This window comes from Barbatula barbatula (genome assembly GCF_947034865.1).
Source record: "Barbatula barbatula genome assembly, chromosome: 23".
NCBI lineage: Eukaryota > Metazoa > Chordata > Actinopteri > Cypriniformes > Nemacheilidae > Barbatula > Barbatula barbatula.
Window position 1 is genome coordinate 5,938,492 of NC_136786.1, and position 12,520 is coordinate 5,951,011.

At 36.2% G+C, this 12,520-nt stretch overlaps 1 protein-coding gene across 2 annotated transcripts; it reads left to right on the plus strand.

Annotated features, from left to right (window-relative positions):
- Positions 1 to 629: 629 nt before the first annotated feature.
- LOC306911987 (phospholipid scramblase 2) lies at positions 630 to 6,668 on the plus strand. Of its 2 annotated transcripts, XM_079487732.1 has the most exons (7): positions 630 to 750; positions 1,514 to 1,597; positions 1,732 to 1,774; positions 1,888 to 2,108; positions 2,406 to 2,567; positions 3,574 to 3,732; positions 4,108 to 6,668. In XM_079487732.1, exons 2-7 carry the CDS (start codon positions 1,520 to 1,522, stop codon positions 4,135 to 4,137), a joined length of 693 nt encoding a protein of 230 aa, XP_079343858.1. In that variant the 5' UTR covers positions 630 to 750; positions 1,514 to 1,519; the 3' UTR covers positions 4,138 to 6,668. The 2 variants fall into 2 exon arrangements, with proteins under 2 accessions (XP_079343858.1, XP_079343859.1); XM_079487733.1 differs by lacking the exon at positions 1,732 to 1,774 and having other exon boundaries at positions 671 to 750; positions 4,108 to 5,858.
- The last annotated feature ends 5,852 nt before the right edge of the window (positions 6,669 to 12,520 follow it).

Here is a 12,520-nt window from a genome sequence, read left to right on the forward strand (position 1 = left end):
AACCACCAGGAGATGCTGACATTAGATATTATTTACTAGAATAATTGGATTTATTATATAAAACACCATGTAGCGTGTTTTACCCTTTCTTGGGTTTTTCGTTTTTCCCCTGTAAAGCTGCTTTGGAACAAATCAAATTGTGAAAAGCGCTATATAAATAAAATTGAATTGAAAATTGAATTGAATGAGCGAATCACTTTTTAAAGTCACCTGAACATTTAGCTAACGGTACGTGGGGGTGACGTCAGAGGCTGAGACGAGGTTTTGTATAACTAACATTACACCTCTAAATTCGCGTTTGAGTTGTTTAACAGCCGCTGTTTCCCTTGATTTACAAGTGAAACAATCTGACTAAATCTATTTACGATTCACCTCTTTAAAACACAAAGACCAAACGTTACATTCGTGTACTTGAGGTGTCTGTGACTCCCGAAGAAGGAGAATATTAACTAGCACGTGCAGGCGGTTTAAAAAAAACCCAAACGATAATCTATATCTATTTGCAAATATCTGCCGTTTAATTAATCGACAAAAATTACAAGCCGAACGCGTCAAGTTACCTCATCAATATTCACGACGGTCTACCATAGTAGGATTTGTTGATTCACTTCCGCGAACTCACGACTAACGCGCACGTAAAAGAAGCATTCCACCACGTGACTAGCATTTCAGCCTATCAGATGCGTTGTTTAATATGTGGCCGAGACTTCCAAGACCACCCGTTATTCTCCTTATCATAAGACGAAGCAGGTGAGTTTTATCTTATAAACAGATCCTCATAGCACGGTTGTCAGTGTCGTCGCGTTTATACATGTTGGTTTTGCTGTGTGTAAGTGATGAATAAGATCAGTTATTATAGAGAGATCATCACTGAGCGCACTCACTGGATTAGACAAACTGTTGTGATCCTCGTGGATCTGCTCTCATGTGATCTGATGTTTCTTTCTTGTTTACTAACTATTTATTTGGGTGATTTCAAAACTGGCGTATTTATGATTTAACACCATTTTGCGGGTGTCGATAGATACAGTAAAGGCATGAGGGATTACATCCGATTTATTTTCTCTCAGTTGATGCGTGATTCTGATGAAAGATATGATCCTATCTGTAAATATATTTTATTCCAATTGTTTTTATTCATGATTATAGTTGATGTTGATTATTTTAAAATTAATAGTGCATTTTATAAGTCATTTGTGATTTGTAATGAAAGAATAAAGGTTTGTGCGGCTATAACTTGTGGAACAAGTCTGTGCATCAGTCTGAGACACATCTGATAGGACAACACCCATAAATACAAACATGGATGACAATACCAGCCTGTGTTTGATATTTTTACCCACAAGTCAGTGTCCGATACTGTCTGACCTGCTTCATTTCAAATGACTGAAATATAAAATGTAAATCATTTCAAACAACATTTTTGTCACTACACGGGATACGTTTATTTGTGTCAGCCTAAATCTTTAGGTGATTTAGAAAGATATTCTCAACAGATTTATATTTTCTTAAGGTGACCATGCAACCTATGAATATGTACATGGTTCCAAATACAGGGATACCTGGATGTCCACCTGGATTGGAGTATTTAACACAGGTTAGATAACATCAATATCTCATTACTCTATACATTATTTCATCTTTAAATGCTTTATCACAACAACTAACATTTAACTGTTGCAACATAACATTTCGTGTAACTAAAACTTATTTTGTCTCTCTCTCTTTTAGGTAGATCAGCTTCTCATTAAACAGAATGTAGATATTATAGAAGGTAGGCTACATACTCTATTTTTGACAGATGAACATTTTGTTTGCTGTATATGTATTTCTGTACAATATCCCACATTAAACAGTAGTTCAATCCTTGATTGTGTTTTTGTACAGCATTGGTAGGCTTCGAGAGCAACAACAAATTTGAGATCCGTAACTCTGTGGGTCAGAATATTTACTATGCGGTGGAGGAGAACGACTGCCTCACGCGCCAGTGCTGCGGCCCGATGCGGTCTTTCACCATCCGTGTCCTCGATAATTTCGGACAAGAAATCATCACAATCAACCGTCCACTAAAATGCATGTCCTGCTTATTTCCATGCTGTCTGCAAGAGGTGATCTCATGTGCATTTTTAGCCACAATATAAATGGCATTGCATTAGATAATAAAGTATATCAAACCAAGATAAAAAGCACATGGCATACTATGCATACAATTTAAATCTTAACACATTATTTGAGAGGTTTTAAATAATAAAACCTCTGACATCATATTAAACAAAAGAAGTCCTTAACCTCAGTTGGTTAAAAGTCATTGCATATAGCTAAAATAGAGAGGAAGCCTGAAAGAAGCTCTGCTGTGTTTGTTGGTCGGGTCACCCTGTCTTTCTGTCTGGATTCCTCCCCACCAGTTGGAGATTCACGCTCCTCCAGGAAACACAGTTGGTTATGTTCGGCAGCAGTGGCATCCTTTCCTTCCCAAGTTCACCGTAGAGAATGAGCGTAGAGAGCCGGTTCTCAAAATCCAGGGACCCTTCTGTGGCTGCAGTTGCCTGCAAGATGTGGACTTTGAGGTATTTTTACTCAAACACTGTTTGATAGAAACCTAATCTGATGTTTTACCAGATGTTGCTTGAAGCTCTTGGTGTGTAACAGTAGTTCCATTTAAGATGAAGTAAATCACAGTTCTTGTTTCTTTTACATAATAATAATGATTGACTGGCCACCTGTCCTGGGTGTTTCCCTGCCTCAGCCAGAGATAGCTGGAAAAGGTTCCCCAATAGGGACAAGCAGGCTTCGTGTGACCCAGACAGGGGCAACTTTTTCAAATTGTAAAAAGTGTTTTGTAAACTATTCTTACTGTTTGGTAGCCCTCTAAATGTTTTAGCAGGGGCTATATTTCTGATAGATTATAACACAGGATGTAAGTCAGTTAACTTAAAAACATGACTTAATAACAAAGTTATTACAGTTTGCTAAAATTTAAACTTTGAAAACCTTTCTGTTTATTGAAATCAAATGAAACATTGGCCTAAAAATGAATGGAAACACCTAAGCTAAAAGAAAATGTGAAATGTTGCCTCAGAAATAAACTGAAATAGGTTAAAAGGTTCATGTTTTATTGAGGCTAAACTTTAATAATAAACAAAAACGAAACTAAAATAAAAACAAACTCAAATAATTTAGCATCATACAAAAACAAATAAATAATAAAAAGTAAAAGCATGTAGAAATGGCTAAATAAAAAAGTAAGAATAAAAGCTCAAATCAAACTACAGTAAAAACTTAAAACCACATTATTGGTTTTAAATGTATAATTTGTGTCAAATGTATAAGAAAACTGAGGAATTCACCAAAGATTATAATTCTGATATGATTAATTGTCATGACAATAATGTAGAAAAAAATAATGGTCCAAAATATGTTTTTTTATGACGTGGGCATTTCATGTCTATGAATGCTCACAAGGGGGAACTGTTGACCAGCGCATGCAATGTAGGCCAAATGGCATATATTTTATCAATGGGTTTAATAACTTTGCAATATTCTGAAATGTTGTGTATCATTTGTCCCGTGAAGATCCTCACTCTGGATGAAGTCAGTATCGGGAAGATAAGCAAACAGTGGACAGGTCTTCTCCAAGAGGCCTTCACGAACTCGGACAACTTTGGGATCCAGTTCCCCATGGATCTTGATGTGAGAATGAAGGCAGTGATGATTGGGGCCTGCTTCCTCATTGTGAGTGTACGCATATAGACAACGAACCTGTATAGTATGTGAGACACATAGTTTATGATTCCCTCACAAAACAAAAATAAAGACGGTTTCATCAAATGCACGCGCTTGACCTTAAGTTAACTTGGTCTGTGTGCTTATAATATAATGCATTTTACACACTATGCCGTGTGTAAAATGAAACATTTTCATATGTTGGATTTCATATTTCAAAATATGAAAAGTGGAAATTCCTTACAATGTATATATACTACTGTATATTTATATACAGTATTCTTAAATATACATTTCAATTATTGAGAGTAAATAAACTGTATGTGGAAATACATTTTCTTCCTGCATGAGGCTATGATTGAAATGTATCTGTTTGTTTTTCAGGACTTCATGTATTTTGAGAGAAACAGCTAACTGCTACGCAAAGGATTGAGAGAATGGCATGATGTTTGGATCTGTGGTAATGGGTGAAAATGGAAAAAAAAGACTTGTTCATCTGTGACAACAAATGAAATGCATGTGAACATAGTGCAGTTCTGGTTGTACTGGATAATGCGTATTGTTTATTTTTATATACATGTAACAGATTATTCTAAACCATAAATTGCTTTTTAAAGGAATAGCTCACCCAGAGATTAGATATTTGCTCACCCTTATGTTGTTCCAATTCCATACTGGAAACTGAGCATAAAGGTGACACTTTTTTCCATACTACAAAACCATACAGTGAACTGAGAAAATCCTTATATCCCATGCCCTATATTCCAAGTCTTCTAAAGCCATATGATACCTATAATGAACAGATTTAAACAAATATATTGTTAGGATCAGTAAAATGAATCTCTAGGATTATGCATATTAAATGTTGCTGTAATAGTCATTCTGAATGACCTGAAATATACAACAATAAAACACAAAATTAGCTTTACTGTTTAAACCAGTGCAAGAAGAAAGCTTTTGTCATTTAAAACATTGTGAAATAGCATATTTTGTTTTAGTTTAGTGTCAACGTTTTTAACTAATTTGTGAGATTTTCTGTTGTTTATTTTTAGTAATACTCAATGTTTCCAGTAGATGGCAATGTTTATCTATAAGTTTAAGCAAATACTTGGTTCTCGTGTTTGGAAATTAATTGATAAAAAGTTATGACTCGGGTATGAAAACCACCAATGCTTGCAATTAAACCATTTCTATGAGCCTTTACAAATCGCTGTTTTACATAATTCATGTCTTATAACAGAGTGTATGCCATGTCCTGGTCCTCAGCTGGTCATGTGCAGTTTTAAGATGGTCCTGAGCTGGTTTAAGATGGTCCTAAACCAGCTCATCTTAAACCAGCACATTACCTGCTTTGGACCAGCTCATGACAAGTTTAAACCAGCACATGATCATTTGAAACCAGCGCAAACCACTTACCCTGCTTCAAAACCTCTTTAACCAGAACACGCTGGTTCTTTCAACAGCGAATGTAATGGGAACATATTAAACAGTACACCAGTACACACTAATCTTAAATGCAACAAAGAGAATGAAGATAAGAATTCACTTCTCCTGGGCACAGATATTTAAATCATTCATTTCCATTTGTGTGTTCAATTCAATGTGCCTCAAAACAAACACAGCACATATAGCGTAGTTAATATATGTGTGGTCTATTTTAAATAAAAAATACTATTTTGGTCTGTGCATAACAGCTATACTGTAATATTATGTTAAGGTGTAGTGTTTCTATGTGCCAATGTATGCTTAATAGTCTGTTACATTGCTCATGTATTTTAAATTGCCCATGTCTCTTTAATGCTAGGGATGTTGTGAGTTTTAGTATTTGAGCTGTATGTATGCTCCTTAAAAATATTTAAAAAAAAGTGTTTCTCAGAATGGGGCTAAAAAAGCTCAAATATCAGTCTTGTTATTAAAAGGAAGAAAAATTGCTTTATGGTTTCCTCAATATTACAAGAACGGACAGAGCCAAACCAATCTGACGAGCAAGATGTTGATGTCATGGGATGCCCGGGGGAATTATGGGAAAAGCTTGGATTGAGTACATTCTGGATTAGTTTGTAAAGAATCAATACCTCAACAGGTCTGTAAAATTACATCATTGACTATTGACATTGTAACAAACCACTATAAGTAACAAACAAATAAAAATATAAGTAAATTATGCAAGCAGAGACTGATGCAACTGTGTAGGTTTTTGCATTTTGGTAATAGTTACATGGTTTGAAGAGTTTGCCAAGAATAATGCGATGCAACTGTGTCAAAGCCGGTATGTAATCATGTGCCATGACCCAGATTTTACAGTTTTAACATTTGTCTTTTTGTGAGCAAGTTAGCTCATAACAATTCTACACTGCACTGAGGGGCAACTTTTGCATTTCTTAAAGATAACAATGGATCTTAACAATGTATGTGTTCATTGTGAACGTCATTCTCCTGTTTTCCATAATTGTTTAGTGTCTTTCATTTTTTTGGACAGAATATGTCTTTAGATACATCTGAAGCTGTCAATTTTAGTGAGGTTAAGGCCGGGACACATTTGTGTACATTTTTGTTTAATAACTCCAAGAAATGTTTCCTGGACATGGCAATTCTTACTTATGAATGTATTCAAGATGCTGACTGTGGTTTGCCAGGATGCGCTTCTGGAGAAAATGTCTTTATCTTGGTTCTGGTTCAATTTCTTGTTTAACATTTCTGTCAGTCTTGACCGTTTACCACACCCCCACCCTAACAGGAACCACAAATTATCCCTGAAATCGAAGGGGAAATAATTGGTTTGTACGGTTTTCCATTACACTTTCCTTATCTTTAAACTCTCATTGATATATTGTTTTAGGACCAACAAAGTTGATCCAGAAGCATTTCCTGTATTGAAAAAACCACCCAAGACAATATGTCACAGTCTAAAGTAAACGAGATAATAAAAGTTCCACGTTACAACTAAAAAGAACAATGCTTCAAAGTTTAATATTAATAAAATACAGTTATCTTGACACACAAAGTCCACAAAGCAAAATCGCCAGTGTTAAAAAAGGTTGAATTAACACCCACGGTGTATATGGAGTGTGGATTATATATACACTGTGAGAGTTAATTTGACTTTTTTTAACACTGGCGATTTTGCTGTGCGGAACCTCCGACACATCGGGGGAGATTTGCATTACTTCAGCCCCAGATTGTGCGCACTTGATTTATGAGTTCAACTGAAGTACACATGTTAGCATGCACAATAGTGTCTACTTTCTTTATTGGGTGTAGTTAATTTCCTTTTATCAAAATAAGTGGCAGCTATGTTGGAAAGATTTATGAGAACGCTCTTGTGTGATTGCAAATAAAATAATAAAGTCACCGGCTACTTATGTAAGCTACAATGCCCTCACAAACAACATATGTCATTTCCTGTATCAGTGTGTGAGGACCACACAGCCGAGCAGAGGTCTCGCAAACAGCTGTGCAAACACAACAGTCCACAGTGAAATGAGACATTAAGAACGGGCTAAAGATACAGCTGCAATGTTTAGGTATTCACTCGGCCTGACTTATTGTTTATTCTTCGGAGTTAGCAAATACTGTGGTGAGACTCTCTCACTGGGTCTCATCCACAATATGATGTGCTCTCCTGAGATTTGTCCGTAGTTGAGCTGACCGCCAAATCTTGCTTATAATGCACATTCCACATGAGCCTCTGCCTTGCCTGTCCCCTGAAATGGTGATGGTCAGAGTGTATAAATACATCTGACCGTCTTATTTCAGACTGGCCTCTCTAATGATCACGTTTGGTATTACTCTAATGAGAGACTGCTCGTAAGACTCATCCTGTATAATTAAGCTGAGGAGAAATTTCCCAAGAGGACAACTAAAGCTCTCCAACGAAGCCCCACCTTTGAGCCACCTAAAGTCTCCATGCTTTAGAAACATTTCATGATTACAGCGCCGTTCTGTGGCGTTGTATTGTAATGTACAGTAGTTTCTTTAAAGGGACATTGCACCCCGAAAATGATTCGAACATGTACGACTTTCTTTTTCTACAGAACACAAAAGAAGATATTTTGTAGAATGTGAAGAACCAAACAACACTGACACCCACTGATTTAAAAAGAAGTATCTTCTTTTGTATTTTGGTTGAACTTTCATTTTAAGCAATATACCTGGGAACTCTATCATTTAGTCATTCTAACCTCAAAAATTTTGGAAAGTAAGATTATTTTGTCGTGTTATTTTAAACCATGTTTGTAAATTTCTGCAATTGAACCTTTCAAAAATATGTGAAAATTCTGTAAAAATAAATATATATATTTGCATGTATTGGAAAAGCACAAAATAAACATTCTGTTATACTTTCCAATTGTCCCTTTTATGCAAATTTAGTTTAAAAAATGCCCACGTTGGCCCACACTGTATGGCAAACTGACTATTTTCTGTATTTTGCTAAAATTGTCCGTGCCTAAATCGGTCTATCCCACAGTTTCAGCATTGCAAATGGCGCCATTCGGGCTGCATATATTGCACGTTGTACCACCCATATATGAATGATGGGTTCTAGGTGGATACTTTGTGATGGATAGAGTAGTTTGACAAATGGATTTTCCCTGGTGGTCAAACTGTCTTTGTGATTTTGTCGTAGCATTCTGTAATTCCCTTTCCTCCAAACCTCTAACCTCATTCAAAACTCGGCACAGATGTGGAAATAAGGTGGTGAGGTTAACACCGGATGGTTTATCAGAGAGGCGATGGACCTCAATAGATTACAGCTTGTAATTAACACAAAGTGCATGATCATATACAGACATTTAAAATTGGGCATGAAAGCTGTTATTGGAAGTATTTATAGCATCATCGGGTCTATGAGACCATGGCGTCTTAGATGGATGAATCATCATTGTGATTGAGAAACTGTTTGCCAGACCTTCCAGCGCCACAAAATAACAAACATGGTACTGTATGATTTCTAGTTTAGTTTCACCCTGTACTTGTGGAAGAACTAGGTGGGCTATATTTTACGATCGTCTCGCTTTGTGATTCAAGACAAAAGATCCCAAAAGTCTGTTATATTGTTTAAATATAGATTCAATCGTTGGTTCACCCACAGCACAATTATTTCCCCTTCATCAGAGTACTTGAGATGAATGGAAATAAAATGAAAATCAAAGTTTTAAAGAGAGATGCATAGCTGTTTTTATTGCCTGAAGACATCACTCTCTCCTGAAACTAATGGCTTTGTCTGTCAAGTATGTTATAATAGGAGACACTTTACATTTATAATGTTCCTTATATATATATAAAATAGAATGAAATGAAATAACGCTCCAGAAAAGAAACCATAATACACAACTTTTTTCAATGAAAAGAGAAAAAATTTACTTTAACTATTCAGTGTTTTTTATAATCCACATAGGATAATGTTCTTTTTCATGGATTTCTAGTTAGTCTTCCTTAGCTGGGTTTTCATCCAAACACGATGCAAATGTTTGAAAGACACGTAGTCATGTGGGTTTAATGCTTGCTACGTCAGGCTTTATTCAGCTAATGGGTTTCCATCTCTCATTATTTGCAGTTTTGGGAAAAAAAGAAAAAAAAGCGAGAGTAGATTTTTTAAATCTGGCGTTTCCATCACTCGTTTTATCGTCAACTGCAAAATGTACATCAGAAATATAAAACCAGAGTGATGGAAACATAGTTATTGTATCTTTGGTTCCAGTTCACTTGAGTTCTTTACATCCTCCTTGTTTGTTGCCATGGTTACTCGTTGTGTTCTTAGTTTCCATAGTCACTGAAAGGTTCCACATGTGTCTTGTTTAGTTGGCGGTTTAGATGCCGTTTCCATAAGACCTTTTTAAAATAAAAACGATTTTTTTTTACTTTGCAAAGTGTACGTTTAAAAAAAATGACAGCGTTATTGTCTCTGTGTAAAATCTGAAGGCGGAGTTTTCCAATAACAATGCTATCTATAGGTATGCGCAAGTATTCCCGAAACAAAATTTTGGTTTTCTACTCTATCATTGTCGCTTATCTCAACTCATACTATATGGACAGGCTAAAGATTGTTGTGAATAATGTTAACACAAGGTTCTGTTTTCAGACCACTTGTTGTTCTCTATCCCTAGATGGTGGTGTACTGATGGTGGTGCTTAAATCACCATTATTACACAGCTCGTTGGAATGCTTCATTCTGATTGGCCAGTCACGACATTTGCAGGTTCGTTTTTTCCCATATAATAACCTCTCAAAATTAACAACACACTGTAACCCGGCAACAGCAAATCATTTTGACAGGTTTTTTTGACAAATTAAATATAAACATGCCTTTTAATAACATACTTATTTCTGCGATAACAACCTGCTTCCTGTACATTATGCCTTACTAAGGGGATGTGTTTGGGTATTACCATGGCCCTGGTTGCGTGGCAAACTGACTCCATTTTCTGTATTTTGCTGAAAATGCCCGTGCCCATCCCACAGTGAACTGCCTTTTTCAGCACTGCAAATGGTGCCCTTTGGACTATATATACTGCATGTTGACACAACGAGACAGAGACTCAAATGCAGGGGGAACAGAACTTTATTGAAAAATAAAAAATAAACACGAAACTGAAATCAATCCAAGGTCCCCAAAAACAGATGACACAAAATATAGTCCTAGGCACCAGCAGGTGCATGGAAACTCACTGCGGAGGAACTGGACCCAATCAGGTAGATCGTGTCCCGCGGGGGAAGAGGTGTCTAGATGCCGACAACGAGGAGGTCCGGGAGAAGAAGAAGTTACACTAAGGTTTAGGTAAACAGTGGCTATGGCTTGACAGTAACTATTGACTCACTATACTGTGGCAGTCAGAACTGGCTATACAAGTCAAGTTGTCTTTGTGATTTTGTCTTATCATTATGTGATATGTTTGGGGACAGTATTACAAATTACCTCATAATGCAACACGCACTGATATCCATGTCATGACTCCTCCCTTTCGGAGAACTGCGGCAGCTAACATAGCACTAAGATGTCATGCCGATGGAGATAAAGTTTTACGAAACACGCTCTGTAGAGCAGTTTGTCCGTGTAGGGCTACTGTAGAAACAAAATGGTGGATTCCACGTAAGGGCACCCGCGGCGTATGTAGATAGAAATAGCTCATTCTGAGATAACGAAAACATAACACTTCATTATGTAAGGTCTTTAAACATGTCTGAAGACATAGTTATGTTGCATTTCTATCAATAGATAATACAACAAAATGTACACATTTGACCTTTAACATTAAAATTCCTGTTTGTCCGTTCATTTGCTTTAAACAAAGAAGTTATGCATGAACAACTCTGTTTCATTACTGTTGAGTTTCTTTTTATTATGTTGTAAAGCCATTTAATACGTTTAACTGCCATCAGACAATGCTTGTAATTTAAACATGCATGTTCACATATAACTGACACTCGTCCAACAAACCAAGAACAGATGTGGCAGACGATCAGTACTAGTTTAATGAGTTTCTCACTGTATAATACAAATGATTTCAGCTGTTACAATTACTGGCGCGCATAAAATGCACATTCTTAATAGCCACATCTGTATTGTCCCCGACTGCATACAAATCCTACTCTCTAAGAAACCTGTGAACTGTCATGGGATATTGGGAGGATCGTTGTGTTATTATTGATCCTCTCTGGCATTATTTATATCTACAATCTTGCACAGAGAGTTCAATGTTTGACTGAAACGTTGTCTACCTGCAGTGACGTTTGCAACAAGAGATTTACAGTGAATTAACCTTTGCTGAACCCAAGACTGGAGGATTTGTTCTGCTCATAGCTATATGAATGAGTGAAATATGAGTGAAAAAATATGTTAATGTTGCCCTCATTGACACTAATCAGGGGTTTGGACATGAACCAGATTACCTCATTATAAAAATGTGTAAACCACACCATATGTTTGAAATCTTGAGAGCACGATAAAAATGCAATACTAATTACCATTCACATTTTCTAATGCTTAGAGGATTTGTCTTTTGAAGGGATTGCGATGTTTAACACAATTGGAGTCAATATCGGCCATTCTACAGAATCAGTGCAAAATCAGAGTTGGAAACATATTGAAAAATGTATTTTTTTCAGAATCTTTTCAGAATATAACATTTCTAGTAATTGTGCAGTTCATATAAATATTGTAATTTCAGAAAATTCTTCCTCTGCCCAAAATTTGTCACTACCGAAAACACAAAAATATATCATATTAAGATATTGTTTAAATCAAACTTTTAAATACATATATATATATATATTTGCTATTTATAAAAAATCCACATGCAATGTTTTCAATTTTGACAATATTTCATGTGTAACTTTTGAGATTTGCTGTATTTTTAATTCAATCTTTCTTTATAGAAGGCATAACATGTATCATACCGATTTCAAAATGAAGGATTCATTCGTTTACATATACATTGAACCAAACACTATCATAACATATTAGTTGATCGTTTAATATAGTTTATTTTTGACAGGTAGTGACACACACATTTTCAGTAGTGATTGTAATGTTTTGGTAGTGATCCCAATATTGAATTTGCACAGCTGAATCAGACTGTAACGAGCAAGTCGGGTGAGAGCTGTTGGGGAACGGGAGTGATAATGAGTGTCAGGTGCGCCTTGCACCGGTCTCGCATCTCTCACGGAGTAGCTCCGGAAGCATAAAAGGACTAGCGACAGGTGGGTATGACAAGAGAGGACAAGGCCTAGAGTTTATGGTGTGGGTTATGATGTTTGTGTGGCTAGCAGTAGACCGTGAGGGAGCTGCCTTCCCTTT